Raw genomic sequence first — 24,129 nt, 5'->3', positions numbered from 1 at the left:
AGTTACGAGGTTACTTTGCAACCATAAAACTATTACTCCCCTAGTCAAAACAACTGGAGTAAGTAAATACTTTAAATATCTAAAACAGTGAAAGAAAAACAAAGAAAAAAAGCAAAGCGTAAAGCATAAGAGCATCATATAAGAAAAAGAAAATCAGGCGTGTAAATTTCTAAGCCCGCGTGAACACACCAAAAATAAAAAAAAAATAAAATTAAAAGAGACATAAAAAAAATCCTATTGGAGGAGAGAGAGTACCCGTTGGTATATTCTAGTAAACTGGAATTATTCTATTAACTGAATTGATTGCTGATAGGATGTTGGTTTGTAATATATATAGGTAAAGTTTATATTTTATTTTGGGTGGTTCTGTTGGTAATATAAATGTTTTTTATTTTATTTTATTTTATTTTATTTTATTTTTTTATTTTTTATTTTTTTAAATTCTTTTTATTTTTTTTTATTTTTTTTATTTTCTGAGACTCTCTCTCTTTGTCTGAAAGAATTCATTTCACATAAATTTTATCAAATCTTTTCCCATTCCTAAACTTCCACCAAACTAACTAAACTCAAACAACTATTATTTGGTGATACAACACATCACAAGCTATATATTACATATCCACACTTTAATCCGCCCAACACACACATTCGCTTATTATTATATTCTTTCAATAGAAAATCCAAAACTTTTTGCCTGTTATTTTTTTTTTGGTTCATGGACTTCATCTACGCTCTAGGCATCCAGAACCACAGCCCAGTATAATTTATTTTTTTTACAGTTTGTTAACGCTTAAAATTGCAAACAACAACATCAACAACATCAACATCAATAGCAACAACATACTCCTACGCCCACGCCTAGGAAGACATCACACTAGCAACCCAATCACCTCCTCGCTAAACAAACCACACGCATACGCAGGAAATATATCCATATAATGGAAAATTACTTGCTAAGTTCTCCTACCCAATTGGCACAACCGTTTGATGATTCGACTATTTCATTCGACTTATATGATCAAACAACGCAGCAAATTCCTCAAAATCACCTAGTTAGTCTAAGTCTACAACAACTGCAACTGCAATTGCTGCAACAGCAACAGCTGCAACAGCAACAAGAGCAACAGCTGGAACTACAGCAGCCCCATTTGATAGCTCCACTACAACAAGAGAGTCAGCACCAATTTCACAAGAGTCTGCAGTATAGACCACAGCAACAGCAACAGCAACAGCAACAGCAACAGCAACAGCAACTATCACAGGGCTTAAGTTTCCATTCCAAGACTGAGTATATTGACGATGGTTCCATGTTTGACGACGAAGTGGTGCCAATTTCGACCAACTTGCCAGAAAACAAGTTTTACATTACCGACGAATCAGGCTTGGGTATAAATATCATTGACGGCGATAGTCTCAGCTTCAACCATTCGAGAAATGTGTCATTGGATGAAACAATAGCTAATAATCGCAACCAAAATTTTCATCACCATAATAATTCGGTTATGTCCGTGAACCAGGACCCGCCCTGTTCAAGTCGAGATTCAGCGATACCTGAATCGATTTCATCAAACACTATTTATTCATTAGATTCAATACCTTCGTTTGAATCGCCTTTGCATCACCAATTGCAGCAGCAAAATGGGTACCAACAAATTCCACCCCAGCAAGCATTCTATCAGCAACAGGCGTTGTATCCGCAGCTGCAGCAACAGCAACAACAACAACAACAACAAATACAACAGTTTCAACACCAACAGCATTTTACTTCAACTCCTAGAAGACCCGGCAGAAACAAATCCATGTCAGTATCCTCCTATACTACTCCATTAAGGAACTGCTCACAAACGTTTTCTCCTGTGAACTTGGCGGCTACTGCATTCAACAAGGTAACAAAGACTCCGGCAAATAAGGTCAAGGGCCATTCTCGATCGAGATCACGTGTGTCGTTGGACGCCACAGCAGCTGTTCTTGCGTCAAAGACAAATTCAGCATCGTCTTATAATTCGGCATTGAACCCGTTCTACACCCCATCGCAGGGGTTGAATTCGTTGGATGATGAGGAAAATTATGGCGGAAACAACTTGTCAGCTACTCCATTGTTAACACCCGGCTCTCAAAAGTTAAAATCGTCTCAATCGACCTTTTTCAGCCCTTTTAGAAGTGAATTTTACGATAACCAACATTTGGAAGATCAAGAAAATGACGCTTTAAAGCAATTGAAAAAGGCTAAATCGTACTCAAGCTTGCTAAAGAAGAATAAAAAGGACCACGAGCTTTTGAACCAAATGAGCAAGCGTCCACAAGTAAAGAGTAGCTCAAGCTCGACCTTGTTGTTGCCTAATGCCATGATGCCACTGTCAAATTCTAGGCTTGTGCAGTCGCAATATGAAAAAGAACAAGATGATGATGACGATGAGCAAGCGCCTAAAATTGATTTGTTACTGACTGAATTTGACAATAACCATGGATCATACCCTCTGTTGGATAAGAAAATTACCCACAATTTAAATCAATCGGTATCACCCTTCAACCAACATAAAAAGATGCATTCAAATGGAGGCTATCCATCAGCATCGATTAATTTGAATGCAAATTTATCTCAACAACAGCAACCACCCCAAGAGGACCAGAACACTCTAGCTAGTGGTCAAGTGTCTTCATCATCCACACCTACATTGTTACCACCCATGGCTACTTTCCCCGTCGACGATTCTAAAAAGAAGGCATCTGCCGCTGCCACGTCTAAGCAGCCAACAAGGAGATCTAGCCGAACAAAAGCCAAAACTGAAGCTGCTCAGGAAGATGCATCAAAAGATTCCAACAACAGTTCTTTTGAAAGTATCGTCGAGGAAGATGGCACTGTAACCATTGCCATCCCCGAAGACCTCAATATTACTCGACCAAAAGTTCGTAATAACCGGTCAGAGAAGAATGATAAAGTTGACCCGAGGAAAAAACACAAATGTCCCATTTGTAACCTGAGATTCCAACGACCAGAACATGTCAAGCGACACCTCAAATCGCATTCATCGGAGAAGCCATTCCAATGTGAAGAACCAAATTGTGGTAAATGTTTTAATAGAAAAGATAACTTGAAGGCCCATTTGAAGAAGATTCATGGTAAGTTGAATGTGTGAGGTAGAAAGAAAAAAGGGAAAGCAGGAATGAGGGCAGAGAGTACTAGTAGAGAGTGGCGAGAATAGGATGTTTCCATGTCGATAACGGTTAAATTTCTTCAACATTTTTTTATTTGGAATTTGAAATGACATATTTCGTACTTATTTTTTTCAATTTTAATTGCATTTTCCTTTTTTTTTTCAATTTATAGGAACAGGAGGGGGGAAGATTAGTTTAAAAAGACTACTTGCAAAACTTTATTTATGGTTAAACAAAAGGACAACATAAGTGTATTTTCAAAACTCTTCAAGATGTAACTCTCATGTATCTCTAACTACTTTGTCAATTGCGGCACAGAAATGGTCGATATTTCCATCATTCAACCCAGCTACATTGACCCTACCCATAGAAGTTGAATACACATTATGCTTGGCAATCAATTGATCATTCTGTTGCTTGGTTAAACCCGAGTACCAAAACAAGCCATTTTGTTCAACTACATTTTGCCAATCACCGGGTGTTTGCAATTGAGTTAATATATCCAAGACCCGTTGCCGCAAGTGTTTCAATCTCATAGTTGAGGAATTCAACTCCTGCAACCATTGGTTCCTCAACTTGTCATTGTGGAAAATGATGCTAGCTAATCTAGCGCCAAATGCTGGAGCAAATGAGCATTCATGACGGAATAGAGCCACCAAGTTGCTTTGAACATTAGGAACATACTCCTTATCCTGAACAACAACGTGTACGGCCCCACACCGTTCGGAATACAAGCCTAAGTTCTTCGAAAATGATTGACAAACAATAAATTCCAAGTTTAAGTTGTACAAGTACCGGACAGGCCACGCGTCTTGGTCAGGACTCCCCGAACTGAACCCCTGGTATGCAGTATCCAATAGTGGTAATAATTGACGTTTTTGCAATATTGCACCAATTTGCTGCCATTGTTCATGGCTGAAATCAGCTCCGGTTGGATTATGACAGCATGTTTGGAAAAGAAAAATTGTTTTGGTTGGAGCTGAATTTAATGCATTTAAAACAGCGTCAAAATCAATCGATTTGGTTGCTTCATTATAATGTCTATATGTTGTCACTTTGCCGCCAATATGTTCAATCATGGGCTGGTAGTTTTGCCAGGTTGGTGTCCCTATGTAGTAATTAGTGTAGCCCGACTCGCGGTATAATAACATGGCCATATGTAATGACCCTGTCCCCGAGATGGCTTGGATAGAAGCCAATTTACCTTGTGCCGCAATTTCATCACCAAATACAAGTCTTTGAGCACCAATCACAAAATCCGGAATGCCGGCCATATTGGTGTAGTTGTGTCCTGGATCATTGTCATGTAAAATTTGCTTGGCCTTGGTGATACTGGGGAACTCGTAGCATGCACCCGATTCATCTTTGTAAACACCGATTGAAACGTCAATCTTTTGGGGGTTGGTGTCCTTTTGAAATTGTTGCATTGTTTTGATGATTGGGTCAGGGTCTTCCCTTACCAAATTTGAGAATACAGTTTGCACAGTCATTGCTTAGTAGTAGTAATACGAGTGATTTATTCACGTTTCAGGTGCAACAGAATATGTTGAAAATATCATATCATTTCATTCTTGGCTGAGTTTGTCTCCTTTATATACAAACAGAAGAGGATATAAGGACACTAAAAAGATTTTCTCTCTTTCTTGGTCCGAGTCAACCAAATGGAGAAGTGTGTGCGGCTCGTCATAGTATTACACAAAACAAATCTCTAATTGAAAGAATTTTTTTTATCTTATTTTTTACCCTTCGATTGCCGTAGATACACACAAAAAAATGGAGAGTTAAAACATAACGTGTGTGTGGCATAAGTTCTCTTTTCATTTTTTTTATTTTTTTTTTCTTTCTTCGCTTTACCATACCTTTAGTGGAACTATTTCTAATTCTATAACCACTTCGACCATTCCTTAAAAGCTGACACGTGTATTAAAACTTTTTTTGACTCCTTCCAAGAGAAACAAAAAGAAGTTACGCTAATGCTGTTTGACTAGTGAAATGCCTTTTACTCCGCAGTGAGAATTTGGGTACAGATTCGCTCAATTTCGTCAAAGTCGCTTGGTGACACTCCGCTTGAGTTTGATTCAAGCACCTTGGTGGTTGTGGCTGCCATGTATTTCAAATTATTCTTGAATGCTTTTGCTTGCCACGAGTTTGCATCTTGTGTTACTGAAACTTGACTATTGTGTAGTTGCTTCAATATTTCCTGAAGTGGTTGGAGATAAACTTGAGCTACACTTTCTGGCTCTAGTGATATCCTTTGCGAGGTTAGATGTTGGTTGATAATAGATGTAGTTTTGATCTGCTCTAGTATATCCAGTTGATTGACCTGCGCCACAGTTGATTTTATGAGTTGCAATGTCTCATCGTTTGCTGCTTCCGTATCAAAATTGAGCTTTTGCAAAAGAATATATTTCGCACCAATGAAATCGGGTATGGTACTATCAAACCCATTTGTTTGTTTAATAAATGCAATTGGAACACGTTCTGTGGTTGAAACGAGCAACTTTTTCACAAACTTGAAATACAACGCGGATATCTCTTGATAATATTGCGAATTATCGATCACAATTTGGTCAAGGGCTATGAGTTCGTCCATGTATTGTAATATTATCTCATTAGAAATCTTTTCATCCATCAAATTGCTCAACATATGGATAGCTTGAATCTGAATTACATCCGAAATCTTGAATCTTTTGAAGAATGTTTCAAGTAATCTTTCAATACCAAATTCGGCATCAACAAGAGCATACGCCAGGTCCCTTGTAGTATCACTATCGATACTGTTACCTACGGCAATGCAACATACCGCAAATACATAAGGATTGGGCGAGCTCAAGTGATCAAACGGTATATCGGCTGGCTTGTTGGTGAAAACTAAACTTGCTGCAACTAACATTTTCCTTGCTAGAGCAGTATCTTCTACTTGAGAAAGACGGCTGAGTATTTTATCAAACACATCTTTATCAGGCCCTGAATAAGCTACGATTTCAACCACTTTTTCAACAATTTCAGTATCCTCTTCTTGATGAAAGTAGTTCTCAAACTTGCTTTTAATAGTGCTTATTAGTGTAATGTCATCATCATTCAAATTGTCGGCATGAGCTTTGACAAGTTCATATGCAACGTCAAATGCACCATTCTTGTCGTCGTCGACAAGGGAGTAAACCAGTTTATGAATTCCTTCATGATGCAAAAATGACATGTATTCACCAACTTTCAGTGATTCAACGATGAATTGGCCGAGAAATATGAGTATCAACCAATGCAATGTATCATCTCCTGTATCAAGTAATGATCGTGTTAATTTCCAAAACAGGTGGACTTCATTTGAATCAGTAGTGAAAAAATCCCGATTTTCATCACTCTGGGCAACAAGATTGACAAGGACTTGATATACACCTGGTGATAATCTCCTTTTATCTGGCTCGTCTGGATCATCTGCTTCGTCTTCTTCAAGGACCTGGTTGAAACTTTGAACAATGGAAGGTAGGTTTGAAGTGATGAGCTTTGACTCTCTATTCGATTCAGTCCTCAATTGGATCTTTAATCTTTCAAGTGAAGCGACGGTGATCTTGCCTTGTTTCACTTCCTTTATTTGGTATTCGTCAATTATAGTCTCTTCCATGCTCAGTGATGTTTAGGCTCATGCACCGTATGCTATAAATTTTTCAAATTGTTTTAAAATAAAATCTAGTCACGTGAACCAACAGTTTTCTAAAGATTGGCGGAACGTAGGTGTTGTTTGATTTACCAAAGAGCGACAGCATATATACATTATCTAAATAAAGTTTCTTCTATAGAATATACTCTCACTGAAGTGTCTCTGCTACCAACACCCAAGAGCAACCTTTGGTCTGTTATTTTACTACTGAAACTCAACTTTTCTATTCTGTCAGCCGGTGTTATTGAGTCATCAAACGACACAATCTGTTTAAATTCACCACTTTCTGTAGAATAAATGGCAACTTGACCACTTTCAAGACCCAAAGCAATCACATTCAACTTGGCTGATAAGCTGCCCTTGAATATAGACACTGATGTAATTGGTTCACTCATTTTCAAGCTATTTAAAAGTGTCACATTACCCTCCATTATTTTCCATAACTTCATTTGTTTATCCCGGGATACCGTGACAAATGAATGTGCATTAGGTAACCAAGAACAGTCCCAGATAATCCTTGAATGTGGCTTAGTGTTAAGCTCAACTAGTTTAAACTCAGCATTTGCCTCATCAACAAGCTGCCACAAACTGAATTGTCTATCCCTGGAAACAGCTAACAAGTACCTACCATCGGGGGAAAACTTAAGACTTGAAATGGTTAAATTATGACCTGCAAGAACTTGCTTCGATTGTTGATAGTCATTACCCACGATAAACACTCGTATCACGGCATGTTTAGCATTGTTCGATTTACATGACGTAGCAATGAGATTTCCATTAGGAGAAGTTGAACAACATGTCACCTCATAACCATGACCATATAGTTTCTCAATTTCAGTAGCAAGACTGTTTCTTTGCAAGTAGGACTCTGTAGGTGGCACAGTTATTTGCTTGTCATCCTTCTGCTCAAGCTCCTCCCCTTCAACATCATCAACGTCATCATTCTTTGTTTCCTCCTGTACTTGTGCGTCAGCCTTGTTTGAAAGACCCAAGACTGGCAATGTAGCAAATTCAGGAAGCTTTTCATTGTCGTCATTAATTTCAATTCCTCCGAGTGCCTTCAAGTATTGGCTAATTGACTCTGTGAGCTCAAACACACGCAAAATCTTTTCATCTCCCCCAGAAACAAACTTGGTTTTGGTTATGTTATCGCAACATATCATATCATAGCCATGAATTTGCGGTCTAGCTAGTTCATGCCAGGTGGCTATTCGATCCCTCTTCCACGGGGCGTATAGTCTCGTGGTTTGGTCAAGTGACGTCGCCATGAAGTACTCACCTCCAATAGACCATCTCAAATCAGTGATAGTGCCAACAGCACCAGTAACACCAATAGTTTCTTCGAAATATTTTGTGTTATTTGAAGCTGACTTGTAGGCTCTAATTGCACCCGTTTTACCTGTCGCAAGAACGTACTCCTCGTCTGTGCTATCGTCGATGAACCACAAACAGGACCAGAAACCACCAGAAGCTCCAGTGGCAGTTGACGCACCTTTGATCGACATTTCTCCCAACCTACTTGTGCATACCCATATCCCCGACTCTGTATCCATCTCCCAGATCATCAATGCTGTATCCGCAGTCGATGTTAGCAATTGCAATTTGGAGTCAGCATTTTCTGATGTAAATTTGCACAGAGGGTGCCACTGTATACCGCTGATCCAGTCATCGTGACCCATAATCAATGCTTCAAAACTAAATGCTGCTCTTTTGTCACCACCAAAGTTGAACTTATATTGTTTGTTGGACAACAATGTCAATTTCGTAGGGTCTTCGTCAGTATCATCAATAAATTCATTCAATTTTAGTCTCCATAGTCTTACGTATCTATCCTGAGATCCACTGGCTAGGATATAGTCCTGCTGGTTAGACTTAGTGACAAATTGGAGAGCTTTCACCCAATCCTCATGGCCAGTCAATTCAGCCCCCTTGTTGAAATTAGCAACAGAGCCTTGGGAAAATTGAAAGGTGTAAATGTAAATGTTGTTTGTTGTTCCTCCAATAGCAAGTACATAATTACCTGCATCATCAATTTCTTGAATTGCCAATGACAATGGGTAAAAATTGGGCTTGACCTCAAACTTGTATCCTGCTTTGAACCCCTCACCATCATATAACCATATGATTATCTTGTGGTCGGCCCCACCTGTCACAAAAATTCGCTCATTTATCTCTGCAATACACGTCACGGAATGTTCGTGTTCACAAAGCGATTGACAATTCTCGTAGATATCGCCACTTTGTTTCCATACATTGACAATATGATCTTCTCCAACTGAGACTAAAAAGTCACTTTGCGGTAAAAATTTTACTCCTGTTACTTCTTTGGTGTGCTTCTTTAAAGTGTAGAAGACACCATGATGTGCTTTGTCTAATGGTTTCCAAAGAGCAACAGTAGTACCTGCACCAAACGCAACGGTTTTATGTTGTGGGTTGAAATCTGATACATAATTTTGTCTGTTAGCCCCGATAAATATGGCCTCTTGAGTTACAGGATGTGACATGTTGTAGTTACTCCAAAAACTCTAAAGCTGCTAACACCTTTTTTCAAATTTTTTGCAATGAGATTTTGTTATTTTTTTTTTTCTTTTATTATTTTGTGTCATTATTCCCGATGTTGAATAATCAACAAACCTCGTTGACTCTTTCAAGGTTGAACTGATTGTAGTTAAACCATGGTGTCAGCGTATGTATCATCAATCATACAAATATAATGCTACTTTTAAAGAGTACTAACTCCCTTTCCCTCTGTCACAGTGTGATATTAGTCGAGAATGCTTCTCCAGATACTATAATCCAATTCCAAGATCAGCTTGCCAATGATTTACCCATGAAGAAAGGGAAGTGGAATTTTGCATTTCGGATATTCAAAAACAATCCCTACGCAATTCCTCAGGAAATTGCCCATCAAGAGTTGCAAAATTCTGAGTCGAAATTTATGTACACATTGTCCCCATCATACCTACCTGGGAGCACGCTCACTCTAATAAATGGCAGATCCGTGGGTGTGTTTAGCAACACAATACACGAGGAGGCACAGGAGCTCGGGTTGCAAACTGAGTGTGTCCCAGACTCTCATCTAGATTTGGGGGCTACAACCGGGCTAAATGATACCTTTGATGTACTCGCCAACCAAAAGTTGCAAAGTTTATGGACGCAGAAGCAGATGATAAAGGGAGATGGGGGGCAAATATACGAGCTAGAGAATGGTAACTTGTGCATCAGGACATCCAATGTGTTTTTACACGGCAGTTTCAAAGGCTTACTTATTGAAGTCGATATTAATGAAAAAAGCTTCACCATGAAGAACGTTCCAGTCTCGGAGCTTATTCTGAGCATTTTGAAACGGTATGGGATATCTGGGGGTCATGTTTGTACCGATGTTTTGGATGAACTGTCGCGTGATAAGTGTGGAGATTTGTGTTGGCAGTATTCGAGAATCCTTGACTTTTAGTGTAAACTTAAGATCCTTAGTGATTATAGGTAGTGACAATAGTGCAAATGCATTGTTTTGACTTGTATATCATTCTTGAAAGTGTAGTCTACAGCGATGAGTTGGTCCTGTACATAAAAAAAAATTATTTTCCTTTTCATCAATCACCACACCAAAAGGACATTCAGTAGCATACTAGTATGAAGCACCATCTAAAGAGTGGCTCCAAGGGCCACAAGCATGAAGGAAGAAAAGAAAGACGTCAGAAAGAAGAGGAAGAGCTCAAACAAATCAAAGAGAGAATTGAGAATTACAACCCCAAGGTCGATGAAGATGCGATGCAACAATTTAGTGATCTACCAATCACTCAAAATACTCTTCGCGGTCTCAAAGAATCAGCATTCATTTCATTAACAGATATTCAAAAAAAGACTATCCCTATCGCTTTAAAGGGACATGATTTGATGGGGACTGCTAGAACCGGATCCGGAAAGACGTTGGCATTTCTAATCCCTGTGGTTGAGATCTTAATCAAGAATGATATCACCGAGTTTGATGGATTGGCAGCGTTGATAGTCTCCCCCACGAGAGAACTTGCGGTTCAAATTTTTGAAGTCTTGACCAAGATTGGTAAATACAATTCATTCTCTGCTGGGTTGGTCACTGGTGGGAAAGATGTACAGTACGAAAAGGAGAGGATATCAAGAATGAATATATTGGTTGGTACTCCAGGACGTATTTCACAACATTTAAACGAAGCAGTGGGAATGGAGACATCAAATTTGCAGGTTTTAGTTTTAGACGAGGCTGACAGATGTCTTGATATGGGATTTAAAAAACAGATTGATAACATCATAAGACATTTACCCCCAACAAGACAAACATTATTATTCTCAGCCACCACCACCGATAGTGTGCAAGATTTGGCCAGGTTGTCATTGACCAATCCAAAGAGAATAGGTACCTCCTCTGATCAAGATGTATCTGCCATCCCCGAGTCATTGGACCAATTCTATGTCAGAGTGCCGTTAGAGGAAAAGTTGGATGTTTTATGGTCCTTTATTAAATCACATTTAAAGAGTAAAATATTGGTGTTCTTTTCGTCATCAAAGCAAGTGCAGTACACTTATGAAACTTTCCGTACACTTCAACCAGGTATATCGCTTTTGAAACTTTACGGGCGCAATAAACAAACTTCGCGATTGGAAACAACAACCAAATTTTCCCAAGCCCAGCATGTTTGTCTTTTTGCAACTGATATTGTAGCAAGGGGCTTGGATTTCCCAGCTATAGACTGGGTAATCCAAGTCGATTGTCCTGAGGATGTAGCAACTTATGTGCACCGTGTGGGGAGATCAGCAAGATTTGGAAGACAAGGGAAATCTTTACTCATGCTAACACCGAGTGAAGAAGAAGGCTTTTTGCAAAAACTCAAGGCCCACACTATTGAACCAAAATTGATGAATATCAAACAAAAGAGCAAGAAATCGATTATGCCACAGTTGCAATCTTTATGTTTCAAAGATCCAGTGATGAAGAATTTAGGACAGAGAGCATTTATTGCGTATTTTAAATCTGTATATATTCAAAAGGACAAGGACGTGTTTAAGGTAGAAGACTTGCCTGCTGAAGCCTACGCGGCCTCCTTAGGACTTCCAGGAGCCCCGAAAATTAAAATCAAAGGTGGTTCAGCAAGCAAGGAGAAAAAGAACGAGTCGAGAAAATTGCTCGCTTTGTCGAAAAGTGATGCTGACGGTGAGGTTGAGGATAAGCCTTCCAAAATCAAAACTAAATATGACCGAATGTTTGAAAGAAAGAATCAAACCATTTTGTCTGATCATTATTTGAACTTGACCAACAGTAAAGTCAATGGCAAGGAGGAGGAAGAGGAAGATGACTTTATGACAGTTAAGCGACAAGACCATGACTTGAAGGATGACGATTTGCCCGATTTGCTGTTGCCGGTATCCAAACGACAGGCAAAGAAAGCACTTTCAAAGAAGGCGTCACTCGAAGGTAAAGGTAACCCAACAAAGTTGAAGTTTGATGATGAAGGTATAGCACATCCAATTTACGAATTGGAAGGCGAAGAAGATTTCATCAAGGCAGGTGATGCTAAGACGCAGAAAGACAATTTCTTATCAAAGGAGCAAGAATTGATGAAGGTCACTGATGCTGCAGATAAGGAGGTTGAGAGACAAAAACGTCAAGAAAAGAAGAGAAAGAGAAAGGAGATCGAGAGAAAGTTGAGGGAGGACGATGACCATTATTCTGAAAGTGAAGAGGAGGGCGTTCCCGACTTGGAACAGGATATGGTGTTTGATAAGAAAGCGCTTAGTAGAGATAACACTTGGTTTAAAGATGAACCCGAGGTTAAGAAACAGAAAAGAGATGACTTTATTGAAATCGATGAGCCAGAGACTTTGGAGGATCTTGAATCTTTAGCAGCTAAATTGATAAGTAATTAGATAAATATAGCATCAAATTCTGAAACATCAGAGGTAGTTTGGTCTTGGCCTAACTCACTAAATTCCAACGCCAAAAACTTCATAACTACATCTCTGGCAACAGAATAATTTTGCTCCTCGTGTGCTGTTAGAAGCGTCATCTCGTTGACCAAATCTTTTCCGGCATCGAGTTTCCGGCCAATATCTTCTGCTCGAGCAATGATGTTCATTGGAATTCCACAAACTTTCGCACAATAGATACCATAACTGTTGTCACAGATCCCAGAGATAATCTTGTATAGGTACGTAATCTCGGTATTATTTGTTTCGTCACTCTTTTGAATAATCACTTGCGTAGACAAGTACTTTACCCTTTCCGAGGGCACCCTATCAACAATCAAATTACCCCGAAAAAGCTCCAAAAAATGGGTTGAAAATATGCACCGTGGGCAATCTGCCTGTAATGAAAAATGAGTTAAAGCGCCTCCTAATAGGGCTGGAGAGTCAATTGCATCGCTACCTTTGCCGAATTCATCAACAATCACCAACGACTTCTCCGTCTTGAGGGCAATACATTTTGATAGTTGGTTTATATCTATAGCAAATGTGCTCTGATGCTTTTCCAAAGATTCCCTCGACAGAATCCTCGTTAGTAATTTGTCAACCACGCCGATGACAGCAGATTCGACAGGAACTGCACATCCAATCTGGGCAAGCACAACGATCAATGCCGTCTGCTTGAGAAAAATAGATTTGCCAGAGAAATTGGCTCCTGTGATGATTATCACCCTTTCACTGCCTTCATAATGCACATCATTCGGAACAACCATATTCAGACAGGATTCTAGCAAGACGTGTCTCCCACTATTAATTTGCAAATCCAATCCATCAGTGAGTGTAGGGAAATTGTATCCTGGTAAGACTGAAACTTCAGCTAATGAGCACAAGCAATCCAACTCTACTAAACCATCTATAATGTCAAGTATCTTTTGCTCGTAATTCAACACCTCCTCTTGTAATCCTTGTATGATTTCAATTTCTCTGTCATTGATGAGAGTGTGAACATCACCATAGTTTGCATCTAAATCTTGGACTTCATTGCACTTGTAGTAAGCATTGGTCGGTGTAATAAATACCTTCTCCCATTCATTTGGAAAGTTTGCTTCATGTGAGAGGTCTGCTATTTCAGTAGAAACTAGAAACCCCAACTGTGGAATATACACTGTGTTAAAGCTCTGGTTGTATGTGAACTTTAATGTTTGAGTGCAATCTTGCAAGATAGACTCTAAATCGTTATAAATAATCCTTAGTCTATCAATTTCTTCATCCACCCCACTCAAGACCCGAACCTTTCCCTCTTCTGCAGACGACTGTATTTCAATAATCAGGAGAATGGTGTCAGAAAGTTTCTGAAACTCAAAAACATCATCTTTTAGCAATATTGCAAATTTGAAAAGTGGAGCAGGTTCAGCATTTATTGTTGTAAAGTGCAACTTTAAAAGTTTAACAATTTGAACCGAATTTGACAAAAAGACAAGCAACGATTTCCAACTATTCCAAAGCAACTCATTTGCCCTCAATCTCTTTATTTTGCGAAACAGGCTTTTTAACTGACTTAGAAATCTGAAAACTTGCTTCCTACTTTCTTTGAAAGATTCGAAGGACAAAGCCCTGACGGCAGCTTGACGGTCTTTGATCAACTGTAAGTTGGCCAAGGGTTTCCTCACCCAGTCACGTAAAAGCAAGTACCCCTCTCTTGTAGCAGTGTGGTTTACAAAATCAAGCAAGCTAGTTTTTGAATCCTTTGAAATGCTTGGTTTTACTTGGGGGTCGGGTACAACTTGAAGTGCAAACAACAGATCAACATCCATAAACATGAGATTTTTAAAACTGCAAGCATCAATTGTATCAACCATCTCAGCCAAACCTAGATACTCTACATATTCGGCGATCCCGTGGTATATCGCGTTTAAAGTGCCCATCTTTAAGCTGTTAGTACACAATCACAACAGGTGTCACGGCTTTATACTTACGCTGAGTTTGAAGTATGGAGATTTCAATGCCGCATCTATAAAAAGCTTGGAGCTTACGGTACCAATATATTTATCAAATGATTGTGCTAAAATCTGGTGGTCAAATTTTGTATAATCTGACACAATCTTGACAAAAAGTGCTAAATTCCGTTCTGCTTCCAATGCCCTCAAAAAGGTGATCATGGTTTCTGTGCATCGGGAAGATGCAAACACGACATCGGGTTCCAAATCATCGATTATTGCCTCAATGTAAGTATTTGGGTAGGATACCTCAATATCTTCATATACGTATAACTTTCGATTCTCAACATCCAAACATGTCACACCCAAAATCGATCGATGATAGTCTAGCGATAATATTTTCTTCTGATCAACTTTAAATGAAGTGTTCTCTGTAATTGAATCCACGTCTTCATCCATTGTTGTCTTAGTAAGTGGTGTTCTTTCATAATTGTGTTGCCTTGTGCTGTTTAGTTCTATTTTTTTTACAACCAAATCATGTGGTAAAAAAATTAAATCATGTATTGAAATTTGTCTACACATCTTTATTCAATACATGGCGTTGCTATGATCTTCTCTGATACCGCTCCCAATCGTACGAGCTTCCCCAATATGCCTCTACCCTCTTCATCCACCATTTCAAGGTCCTCCTCTCCTGATTGATTAACATCCAATAGAGTCAATTCCTGTAAAAAGTCAGTAGACACACCTTTCGTTACGTTTAACCTAATCCCATTCCCAAGGTCAATAGATATCTTTCCTGATTGGTGAATGTTGATCTTTCCGATTTCGCCGCGCAATGTTGATGTATTGGTTCCTAGCAGTGACCTAGTGACTCCTTCTTCATCTTGATCATCGGTTCCGGGCTCTTGTTTCACCTTGCTCTGTTCACGTGTGTATTTAGGTAGATGCTGTGGTAATTGGAAAATGATGTACTGATCGTCATCCTTTTCTCTTGTTGACAAGCCTTTGAAGCTGCCGGCTAGGATGTCCAAAACTTGCTCATGGTCGGTGATTAATTTGCTTGCCTCGTCAGTCGCTATCAGATCACTCTGGGTAATTTTACTTTCAAGCTTGGCTTTACTCTCCTTGATCAGTTCTATCTTGTCGTCGATGGCTTCACTTTTTACGGTCGCTTCTCGGCTTTCAGTTAACGATACCACTGCAGGTGTGTTCTCTATTGAATCAATAGTTTCAGTTTTAACCTCAATCGGATGCTCCTCATTCACAACGTCTTCTCGTCTGATACCATCGTCTCTAAAGGGCCTAAACGGGAATAATTCTGTTGCATCATCCTCAAACCTATACTCTTCAGTCATATTTATTTTTGTAGGATCGTCCTCCCCATCGGAGTCTCCACCAGGGGTAGATGCCCTACTCCCTTTCATCTTCAAGTTACTGATAAAATCAGGCGTTGTCTGGCTCTCGCCATTACTGTTGTAGACCAAATCCGCTGTTAGCCCTAGTTTGGATCCACTCAGGTTTCCAATGGAAACAGAACCAGCAGATAGAGGACCTGATGTGACTAAGTGGGTTCCTGCATAGTTATTACGACCACCTCGGCCTCTTCCTCTAGCGCTTCCGCCACGGCCACCTCTTGTCGATACATTTCGCTGGGGTTCTTGTTTAACTTGTGGTGCAACCTTGGCTCTTTCCTCCTTTGACTTTCTTTGCACCACCTTGGGTTTGAACTTTAGACCAGGCTTTGGAGTTGGAGAATTGGTTGGCTTTTTCGAATTCAAGGACTCTAACCGGTTGGACATGTTATGGACAGTTACTGGTTGGGAGCAAAAGGGTAAGAGAAAACAAATAAAAAAAATAAAAAAAAATAGAAAATTAAGATGAGCATTGATTTGCAACTTTAAACCAAGCAGACACTGATGGCAAGACAAACAAAGAAAACAATGGAGGACCATTCAGACTTGGATGAGGTTGATGCGTTTGATGCGAATAGATCAAAGATTTTACTAGATGAGGCAGGAGAATATGGTCAAAGTAGAGAATCTGAAGATGAAAACTCACAAGAGGAGGTGATGAGATCGGATGAGGAAGAGGATGATGAAGATGAAGAGGAGGAGGAGGAGGAAGAGGATGAAGATGACAACAAAGACGAAGAAGATGAGACTAACGAAGAAAAAGGATGGGGTGGCAGACAGAATTATTATGGAGGTGATGATGCCAGTGATGATGAAGACTCGAAGCAAATGACAGAGGAAGCATTAAGACAGCAGAAGAAACATCTACAAGACTTGGAGATGGATGATTATGTTGACGATGAGATATTAGAGGACTGGAAAAAGAAAGCTGACACTTTTGATACTAAAGATAGTAACGTTTCCCAGGTTGTGCTTGATACATCTGCTAAACTCGAATCACTCGATGAGGCTGAACAATTAAAATTGCTTAAACAGTCATTTCCCGAATTTATACCGTTGATGAGAGAGTTGGAGGAGTTACAGCCAAAACTATATGAATTGAATCAACTAGACCAGAATTTATGTACAAAGATAAAAGTAGGCGCTTTATCGGGATACTTGGCATCGATTGCGTCGTATATGGCTATATTTGTTGACAACCTTCGTAGCGGAGAAGGATTTGTGTCTATGAAGGAACATCCTGTAATGGAGTCCATATTGAGCTCGAGAGAAGTGTGGAGGCAGGCAAATGAACTCCCAATTGAAATCAAGGAAGATACTGAGGAAATAACACATGAGGTAAGCTCCAGTGATTACGATGAAGAAGAGTTTGTTGATGCGAAAGAGGAACAGGATGATAGTCAATCTTTTGAAGAGGTTGAACAAGTGGAGGATATCCCTGAGGACAGCAATCGTGTCAATATCGATATTCACAAGAAGAGAGCCATCAGGCAGGCACCTCGACCAACCGGTGATGACTTTACCGAAGCCAGTATTGATGATGTCGACATGGAGGACAAGACGCGTCGTAGAAAGACGTTGCGATTCTATACAGCCAAGATTGATAAAGCAGCTGCGCAGAGGGAAAAGTATAACTCTGGTGACATGGATGTGCCATACAAGGAGAGATTGTATGAAAGGCAGCAAAAGTTGATTGAAGAGGCAAGAAAGAGGGGACTTGAGAAGAAGGATATTGCTGATGATAATAACGAGGATGACGATGATGCATGGGATGAAGATGACAATGACTATTATGATGCTCTCAAACAAAATAAGGAATTGAAATCAGCAAATAGAAAACTAGCTCACGCTGCAGCTGCCAAGGCTGCCAAGGAAGGTAAATTGGCTGAACTACAAGAAGAAGTCGGGCAAGACGGTAAAAGAGCCATCAACTACCAGATCCTCAAAAATAAGGGTCTCACGCCTCATCGCAAGAAGGAGTACAGAAACTCGAGAGTTAAAAAGAGAAAACAATACGAGACTGCCAAAAAGAAACTTAAATCTGTCAGGCAAGTCTACGATAGTGAAAAGAGTAAGGGTCCTTATGAAGGTGAAAAGACTGGTATAAAGAAGGGATTATCCAGATCTGTCAAACTTGTATAGGTTGTATGTATTTAACGACTGAATTGAATATCATCAATTCTTAAAATAGATTTTACACACTCTGATGCTAAAACAATAGCGCTTGTACTGACCAAGACTGGCTGCAAAACGTGTTCGTCAAATGTGTTTGAAGCACCTGATCTCCTTACCGAGATTCCAGCGTTCTTTTCTCCATTTTCGTGTCTATTTCTCAAATCAGTGACAACATTTATAGGATTCAAACCAGCGTTCTCGGCTAATGTCGTGGGTATCACCTCCAACGCAAGAGCAAATTCTTGGTAAACGAATTGTTCGACTCCGAATAATTTATTCGACTCCTTCATCAACTGTCTTGACACTTCGATTTCAGGAGCACCACCTCCGGCTATTAACGCTTTTTCTTTAACCAAGCACCTAATAACACACAATGCATCGTGTAGAGATCTCTCTGCTTCATCAACCACCAAATTGTTGGCCCCTCTGACAACAATAGAGACAGTAGGCTGCGTGTTTTTCGACGTGATGCCAGTAATTTGGACAACTTTAGAACTCGAGCTTTCGATTTCTTCAACCAAGTCAGCTGAGCCTAACCTATCTTCGGTGAAGTTATCCACATCGGCAATAGGTTTACAACCAACGGCCTTGGACAAAAATTCAACTTCATCTCTTTCAATGTCCTTGATAACTAAGATGTTTAACTTTGATAAAAAGTGTAAGGCCAAGTCATTGACGGCATCCCTAAGTATAGACTTTTGTATCAATAACACGTTACACTTGGCTTTTTTAATCTTTTTACATATGTTCAACAAGTATGCTCTTTCCTCCTTCAAAATTTTATCCATTTGTCTGTAGTCATTAACTACAACGTTGTTTTCCATATCTGGCTTTGGTGGTGACAATTGAAACTGAATTAAACCAATCTTGGCTTTCTCTATCCTGGTGGGTCCTCCGGCACTTTTCACGACATTTTGCGTCAATACGACTCCATTGATCAATTCGGTGTCATCAATTGTGCCTCCCAATTTCTTCACCAAACGAATGTCGTTCAAATCAACGTTGTTCTTTTCATTATTGATGACTTTCAAGACTGAATCCACTGCCAAAGGAGCCAACAACAGTGAGTGTTGTGACACAATTTTCGAACTTAATGAGGTTGAGGCTGCCTTGATCAACAACTCTCTATCCTCCAACTTGATCTTGGAAGACATGTCCAAAAGTATTTCAACACTGCGTTGAGCGGCCCTTTGAAACGATTCGGCAATCAATGTAGGATGTATGCCTTTGTTCAATAGCCTTTCTGCAGCTCCTAATAATGCACCGGTTAAAATGGCAACTGTTGTCGTTCCATCACCTGCCTCCACATCTTGTGCGTGACTCACGTCGACAAGCATTTTGGCGGCGGGATGCAAGACTGCCATATGTTTCAAGATTGTGGCTCCATCATTGGAAATGATGATTTCACCTTTGCCAGTTCTGATCATCTTGTCCATTCCTTTTGGACCCAATGAAGTTCTAATTGCATCAGATACCGCTCTTGCTGCCAAAATGTTGGCCCTACGCACTTCTTGAGGCTTTTCCTTATCTTTGAATGTAGCATTAGATGGCGCTTGCTGGGCCCTAGCTACGGAAGTCATTGTCGGTGGTGGTGGTGATGATGATTAAAGTGATGTATTATGAAGATTTTTTTTTTCTTTTTGTTTTTTCTTCAATTTGGTTCGAATTGATTCCATCGACGCGATAGAGAAAAAGCGAGTGAGGGCGTTCAACATGGGCGAGGAAGCGTATACAACTTTTGAAAACACCAATGTCACTGTGGATGAGATTCTAAAATGCTCTTTTTCCAACTGGTGTGGGCTATTCAATGACAACTTGTACCCGTATAGAGTAATCAATCCACTCCCGCCTAGTTTCATTGACTACTTGTTAAGTGATGGGATAAAACTAGCAACAAGTCAAAATACGTTACAACAAACTAGTGATAATGAGTATAGTGACTGGGAGGAAGATGATGTGGATGAGTCTGAGCCTGTGCATTTGAAGTTTATAGATTTGCATGATCAAATTAACAAGTACGTGGGAGAGTTGGGTGGCAAGGTGATTCCCAAGCTAAACTGGTCTACGCCGAAAGATGCTAGCTGGTTGATGCCAGGAAACACAATTCGAAGCATTGAAGCTAACGATATATACCTACTTTTGAAATCGTCCGACCATATCATTGATGATTTGTTGTATCCGTTTCTGGAAGTGGGCAACGCAAAGGAAGTCAAAGTGTCGTATGAATTGGTGTTGAAAAAGTGGGTGGATATCAACCCTGCTTTGGAATTCAGGGTGTTTGTTAACGAGGGGAAGATTTTGGGGATATCGCAACGTGACTTGAATTATTACGACTTTTTAAAGGATTTAGAGTCTGAGTTGAATCTGAGGATAAGCCTGTTTGTTTATGATGAGGTGACTCCGAAATTTACAAAGCTTGGCTTGGGTAAATTCATCCTCGATGTTTATGTGCCAAGACCATTTAATAAGGTTTGCATTGTTGATGTTAATCCATTTCAGCGAAAATCTGATTCATTATTGTTTACCTGGAACGAGTTGTTGATAAGGCACCCTGAGGCTGACGATGATTACGACTTCCGGTTAATCAATGAGACGAATCTTGGGGCTTTTGCCAAGAAGCAGCACAGTGAAAGTCAAGTACCGATTGATGTTGTTGGTGCAGCAAATGATACTGAAGCATTGATCAATTTGGCTAGAGAGTGGGACAAATTGCAAGCAAAAGAGGGAATTTCTGAAAAGGATGAGGAGTCGAGCTGATAGGGATAAAAGATTGTAGCAATTGCTGTATAGATGAGAGCAAAACTACAGGGGATGCCCCTTCCTATATTGTACTTAGTGACCCGGCTGCTCCAGATTACAAAGTATCTTCTCTATTGACCCTTGTAAATCATAATAGGTAGAACAAAAGACTCTTTAGGATTATGTATATTCTGGAATTGAATGTCTCTAAATTTGCAACTCCGAAAATTAGATTTTGTTTTTTTTTCCAGCGCAATCCAACAAACATCAACTATTGCTTACACATACTATACCCCACCTACTATTACCACCTTTTAGCTAACACTTCTATACTATGTCATTAATTGCTACTGAGAGAAACATTTTCCCCCAAAGTTATCGTGGCCGATTGACCGAGGGTGTTACTTATGACTACCGCAACAATAAATTGCTATGGGTTGATATAATCCAAGGTGAGGTGCATCGTCTACTGTTGGATGATCTCAACAAGCACGAAGTTTTGAAATGGTCCGACCCCAAAGAATCTGTTGGATTCATTGCGCTTACCAAGAAGGAAAATGTTGTATTAGTTGCTGCCAAGTCGGGGTTGGCGTTGGGTGATTTTAGTAACGGCACGTTGGAGTACTTTTTCAAATACCCATTTACAGAGTCAGAGACAACGAGATTGAGATCAAACGATGGGATTATAGACCCTTGGGGTAACCTTTGGATCGGAGTGATGACGGATTTCCCCATTAGTGCTAAGGAGGGAGTACAACCAGAGGGTAAGTTGTTGCGTATTACTCCTGATTTGAAAGTTGATGTGATGTTGGAAAACACTAACATCTCCAACGGTATGGCTTTCAATGACAATGGAATCGAGGTGTTTTGGACTGATTCACTAAATTACACCATTTACAAGTTCGACTATGATCCAAAAACAAACAAATTGAGCAACAAGACGCCATTTATTGAAACTAAACACTTTTACCCAAATGAAAATGATCCAGAACCGGATGGATTGGTGCGAACTGTGAATGGACATATATACGCAGCTGTCTTTTCAACGTCAACAATATTACATGTTAATGAAAAGGGAGAATTGGTGGAAAAGATTCCAGTTGCGGCCAAAAGATGCACTTGTGTCACTATCGGTGGTGCTGATGACGATGATTTATTTATCACGACTGGACACTTGAAACTTGATGATTTCAGTGTCAAGATTGATGCGGATGATATGTTTGGTGATCTTGGTGGGTTCTTGTTTAAATTGAAAGTCGATCTCAAGGGTCAAAGGAAAAACGTTTGGGGTGGTAAAGTGTAGATAAAGTACAATAGATTATTATTCTTCTTCTAGCTCCAACACTCGCTGTACAAACTCCTCCACTAGTTCATTTTGTTCGACACCGCCTTTTCGTAAATCGTTCAATTTGAGATTCATGACTTCTAATTTTTGTTCTTGATTGAGATTATTGATGAATCCATCCTGTAGTATCGTGAGAATCGAAAGAAGATGGAATTGCAAAGCAGGTTGTTTTAGTAGATATTGGAGTTTATCATCTTGGAGTAGCTTGTCGAATTTGCTTCCTGGTTCGCCAATTTGTTGCACTGATGATGGAAGCGGTATCGATGGGGGCTTACTAGTGGTAACCTCATCGTGTTTGTGACTTTCTGATTTGTAACATGCTAATGAACAATAGGGTACCTTACAAGTAGGACACTTGTATTTGCTTTCATTTGTGGTACATATCTGACAAAGCATCTGGGGGAAGGATGTTGTCGTAGTGATGCCTTGAGATGCAATTTCTCAAATTGCGCGAAAGACTTTTATTTTGTGTATTGGGTGGAAGGAGAGTGCAATAATGAGCTAGAAAGTTATATACCCCTGTTAATAGCGGGAGTGGTATTAGAGCAGTAGTACCACTGCCAGTATTATTGCAATGGCAAGTGCAAGCAAGATGCAAAGTGAAGATTTAAAAGATTGATCTCGTTCATGAAGAGGCTGGGTTGACGCGACGCAGGCGTTATATGTACTGTGTCTTTTAACCGGTCTCTTCTGTTTCTGTTTTACCCGTGTGCTGCATTTACAGCGTACCGTTCTTTGTCGTGTAACTCCCCTTTGTGGACGAAATGGTTGGATTTGGTCCACCTGGTTTATGGATGTTTTACCTATGTGTGAGTTACTCGTGATTGACATTTTGAGAACAGCACCAACCGAATCTTTGGAGTAGAATTTACAATTCGATTTGTCCTCTACTGGCTGATTTGCGTGATCGGCCTGTGAGCCATTGATGTTGGGCTCTTCCATTGGTTGGACTCGATTGACTCTAACACGAAGCACTGGTTCTTGTTGTGGTTCTGCGTCTATGTTACATTCCCCTAGATTCAACTGGGACAAGCTATGCTTCAATGCCTCAACTGCAAGTTCTAACTTTTCTAGTCTATCCTCTTTAGCTGGATGTGCATTCTTAGGACTGACATCACGGACAACTGTCTCTTTGGTGGTCAATTTTGCCACTACTTTCTTAGGTGCTTGCGCGTTGTATGTGGTTGGCGTTGTCGATGAATGATACAGTTTTAAATGGGCGCTCTTGAATTGATGTTTGTTGTTTAATGCCTGTTGGGTTTGATTGAGTACCTCAAAGTACCTTATTCGTTCTAATATCTTCTTTGGTTGTTTAACTGGTGATTGAGGTGGATTGAGGACATGTGTGTTAAGTTGGGGCAGCAGTGCCACTTGATGTCTCATTTGCATATCGCCTATTTCGTCTGACAATCTTGACTCTTCTGGGTAGTTTCTAACCAAGCTGACCCGCTGCGAGTCCGGTAGAGTTAGAGCATTTCCCCTTTCAAGATGAATGATTCTCTGGCCAAGCGTCTCCACTGTAGTTTGTAATTGTGAAACTTTATCCCGTAGTTGAATAACTAAATCAGCATAACAAACTTCAATTGGAGAATCATTGACTTGGTCTATTAGCGGGACAATACATCCCTCTGTGCTTGGTGATAATTCAGGTGTTGCCAACTGAGATCTATATGGAACTGACAATACATGTTTGTCCATTTAGTATTTGGAAAGCAGTTGGGTAAAAGCTTTGAAAAAGCAAACACGCGTGAAATATTCTTGGCTCCC

The 24,129-nt window shown here is 39.9% G+C and overlaps 13 protein-coding genes across 13 annotated transcripts; 6 read left to right on the top strand and 7 right to left on the bottom strand. All coding sequences in view use genetic code 12, as the record gives it.

Annotated features, from left to right (window-relative positions):
• Positions 1-938: 938 nt before the first annotated feature.
• Positions 939-3,137, top strand: CAS5 (Cas5p; the record flags this gene model as incomplete). Its single annotated transcript, XM_051816704.1, has 1 exon — positions 939-3,137. The coding sequence occupies one exon, from the start codon at positions 939-941 to the stop codon at positions 3,135-3,137; it is 2,199 nt and encodes a 732-aa protein (XP_051670001.1).
• Positions 3,138-3,437: 300 nt separating this feature from the next.
• Positions 3,438-4,646, bottom strand: AAT22 (Aat22p; the record flags this gene model as incomplete). Its single annotated transcript, XM_051816703.1, has 1 exon — positions 3,438-4,646. One exon carries the CDS (start codon positions 4,644-4,646, stop codon positions 3,438-3,440), a length of 1,209 nt encoding a protein of 402 aa, XP_051670000.1.
• Positions 4,647-5,155: 509 nt separating this feature from the next.
• Positions 5,156-6,778, bottom strand: CANMA_004426 (uncharacterized protein; the record flags this gene model as incomplete). Its single annotated transcript, XM_051816702.1, has 1 exon — positions 5,156-6,778. One exon carries the CDS (start codon positions 6,776-6,778, stop codon positions 5,156-5,158), a length of 1,623 nt encoding a protein of 540 aa, XP_051669999.1.
• Positions 6,779-6,927: 149 nt separating this feature from the next.
• On the bottom strand, positions 6,928-9,318 carry CANMA_004425 (Elongator subunit; the record flags this gene model as incomplete). Its single annotated transcript, XM_051816701.1, has 1 exon — positions 6,928-9,318. The coding sequence occupies one exon, from the start codon at positions 9,316-9,318 to the stop codon at positions 6,928-6,930; it is 2,391 nt and encodes a 796-aa protein (XP_051669998.1).
• Positions 9,319-9,489: 171 nt separating this feature from the next.
• Positions 9,490-10,268, top strand: MED20 (Med20p; the record flags this gene model as incomplete). The annotated part of the gene is made up of 2 exons (XM_051816700.1): positions 9,490-9,500; positions 9,572-10,268. The coding sequence occupies 2 exons, from the start codon at positions 9,490-9,492 to the stop codon at positions 10,266-10,268; spliced, it is 708 nt and encodes a 235-aa protein (XP_051669997.1).
• Positions 10,269-10,447: 179 nt separating this feature from the next.
• HCA4 (RNA-dependent ATPase) lies at positions 10,448-12,715 on the top strand (the record flags this gene model as incomplete). The annotated part of the gene is made up of 1 exon (XM_051816699.1): positions 10,448-12,715. The coding sequence occupies one exon, from the start codon at positions 10,448-10,450 to the stop codon at positions 12,713-12,715; it is 2,268 nt and encodes a 755-aa protein (XP_051669996.1).
• Positions 12,716-12,851: 136 nt separating this feature from the next.
• On the bottom strand, positions 12,852-15,147 carry CANMA_004422 (MutS family protein; the record flags this gene model as incomplete). Its single annotated transcript, XM_051816697.1, has 3 exons — positions 12,852-12,899; positions 13,360-14,630; positions 14,724-15,147. 3 exons carry the CDS (start codon positions 15,145-15,147, stop codon positions 12,852-12,854), a joined length of 1,743 nt encoding a protein of 580 aa, XP_051669995.1.
• A 125-nt stretch (positions 15,148-15,272) lies between these two features.
• Positions 15,273-16,490, bottom strand: RPC53 (DNA-directed RNA polymerase III subunit; the record flags this gene model as incomplete). The annotated part of the gene is made up of 1 exon (XM_051816696.1): positions 15,273-16,490. The coding sequence occupies one exon, from the start codon at positions 16,488-16,490 to the stop codon at positions 15,273-15,275; it is 1,218 nt and encodes a 405-aa protein (XP_051669994.1).
• Positions 16,491-16,607: 117 nt separating this feature from the next.
• SAS10 (rRNA-processing protein) lies at positions 16,608-18,245 on the top strand (the record flags this gene model as incomplete). Its single annotated transcript, XM_051816695.1, has 1 exon — positions 16,608-18,245. The coding sequence occupies one exon, from the start codon at positions 16,608-16,610 to the stop codon at positions 18,243-18,245; it is 1,638 nt and encodes a 545-aa protein (XP_051669993.1).
• Positions 18,246-18,256: 11 nt separating this feature from the next.
• On the bottom strand, positions 18,257-19,858 carry CANMA_004419 (chaperonin-containing T-complex subunit; the record flags this gene model as incomplete). Its single annotated transcript, XM_051816694.1, has 1 exon — positions 18,257-19,858. The coding sequence occupies one exon, from the start codon at positions 19,856-19,858 to the stop codon at positions 18,257-18,259; it is 1,602 nt and encodes a 533-aa protein (XP_051669992.1).
• A 133-nt stretch (positions 19,859-19,991) lies between these two features.
• On the top strand, positions 19,992-21,035 carry CANMA_004418 (cell proliferation protein; the record flags this gene model as incomplete). Its single annotated transcript, XM_051816693.1, has 1 exon — positions 19,992-21,035. The coding sequence occupies one exon, from the start codon at positions 19,992-19,994 to the stop codon at positions 21,033-21,035; it is 1,044 nt and encodes a 347-aa protein (XP_051669991.1).
• A 316-nt stretch (positions 21,036-21,351) lies between these two features.
• Positions 21,352-22,320, top strand: CGR1 (Cgr1p; the record flags this gene model as incomplete). Its single annotated transcript, XM_051816692.1, has 1 exon — positions 21,352-22,320. The coding sequence occupies one exon, from the start codon at positions 21,352-21,354 to the stop codon at positions 22,318-22,320; it is 969 nt and encodes a 322-aa protein (XP_051669990.1).
• An 18-nt stretch (positions 22,321-22,338) lies between these two features.
• On the bottom strand, positions 22,339-24,060 carry HIT1 (Hit1p; the record flags this gene model as incomplete). The annotated part of the gene is made up of 2 exons (XM_051816691.1): positions 22,339-22,746; positions 23,092-24,060. The coding sequence occupies 2 exons, from the start codon at positions 24,058-24,060 to the stop codon at positions 22,339-22,341; spliced, it is 1,377 nt and encodes a 458-aa protein (XP_051669989.1).
• Between the last annotated feature and the right edge of the window lie 69 nt (positions 24,061-24,129).

This window comes from Candida margitis, assembly GCF_024628925.1.
Source record: "Candida margitis strain CBS 14175 chromosome Unknown scaffold37, whole genome shotgun sequence".
NCBI classification, from domain to species: domain Eukaryota; kingdom Fungi; phylum Ascomycota; class Pichiomycetes; order Serinales; family Debaryomycetaceae; genus Lodderomyces; species Lodderomyces margitis.
Note: the sequence above shows the minus strand (reverse complement) of the source record. Positions and strands in the feature narration are given on the sequence as shown.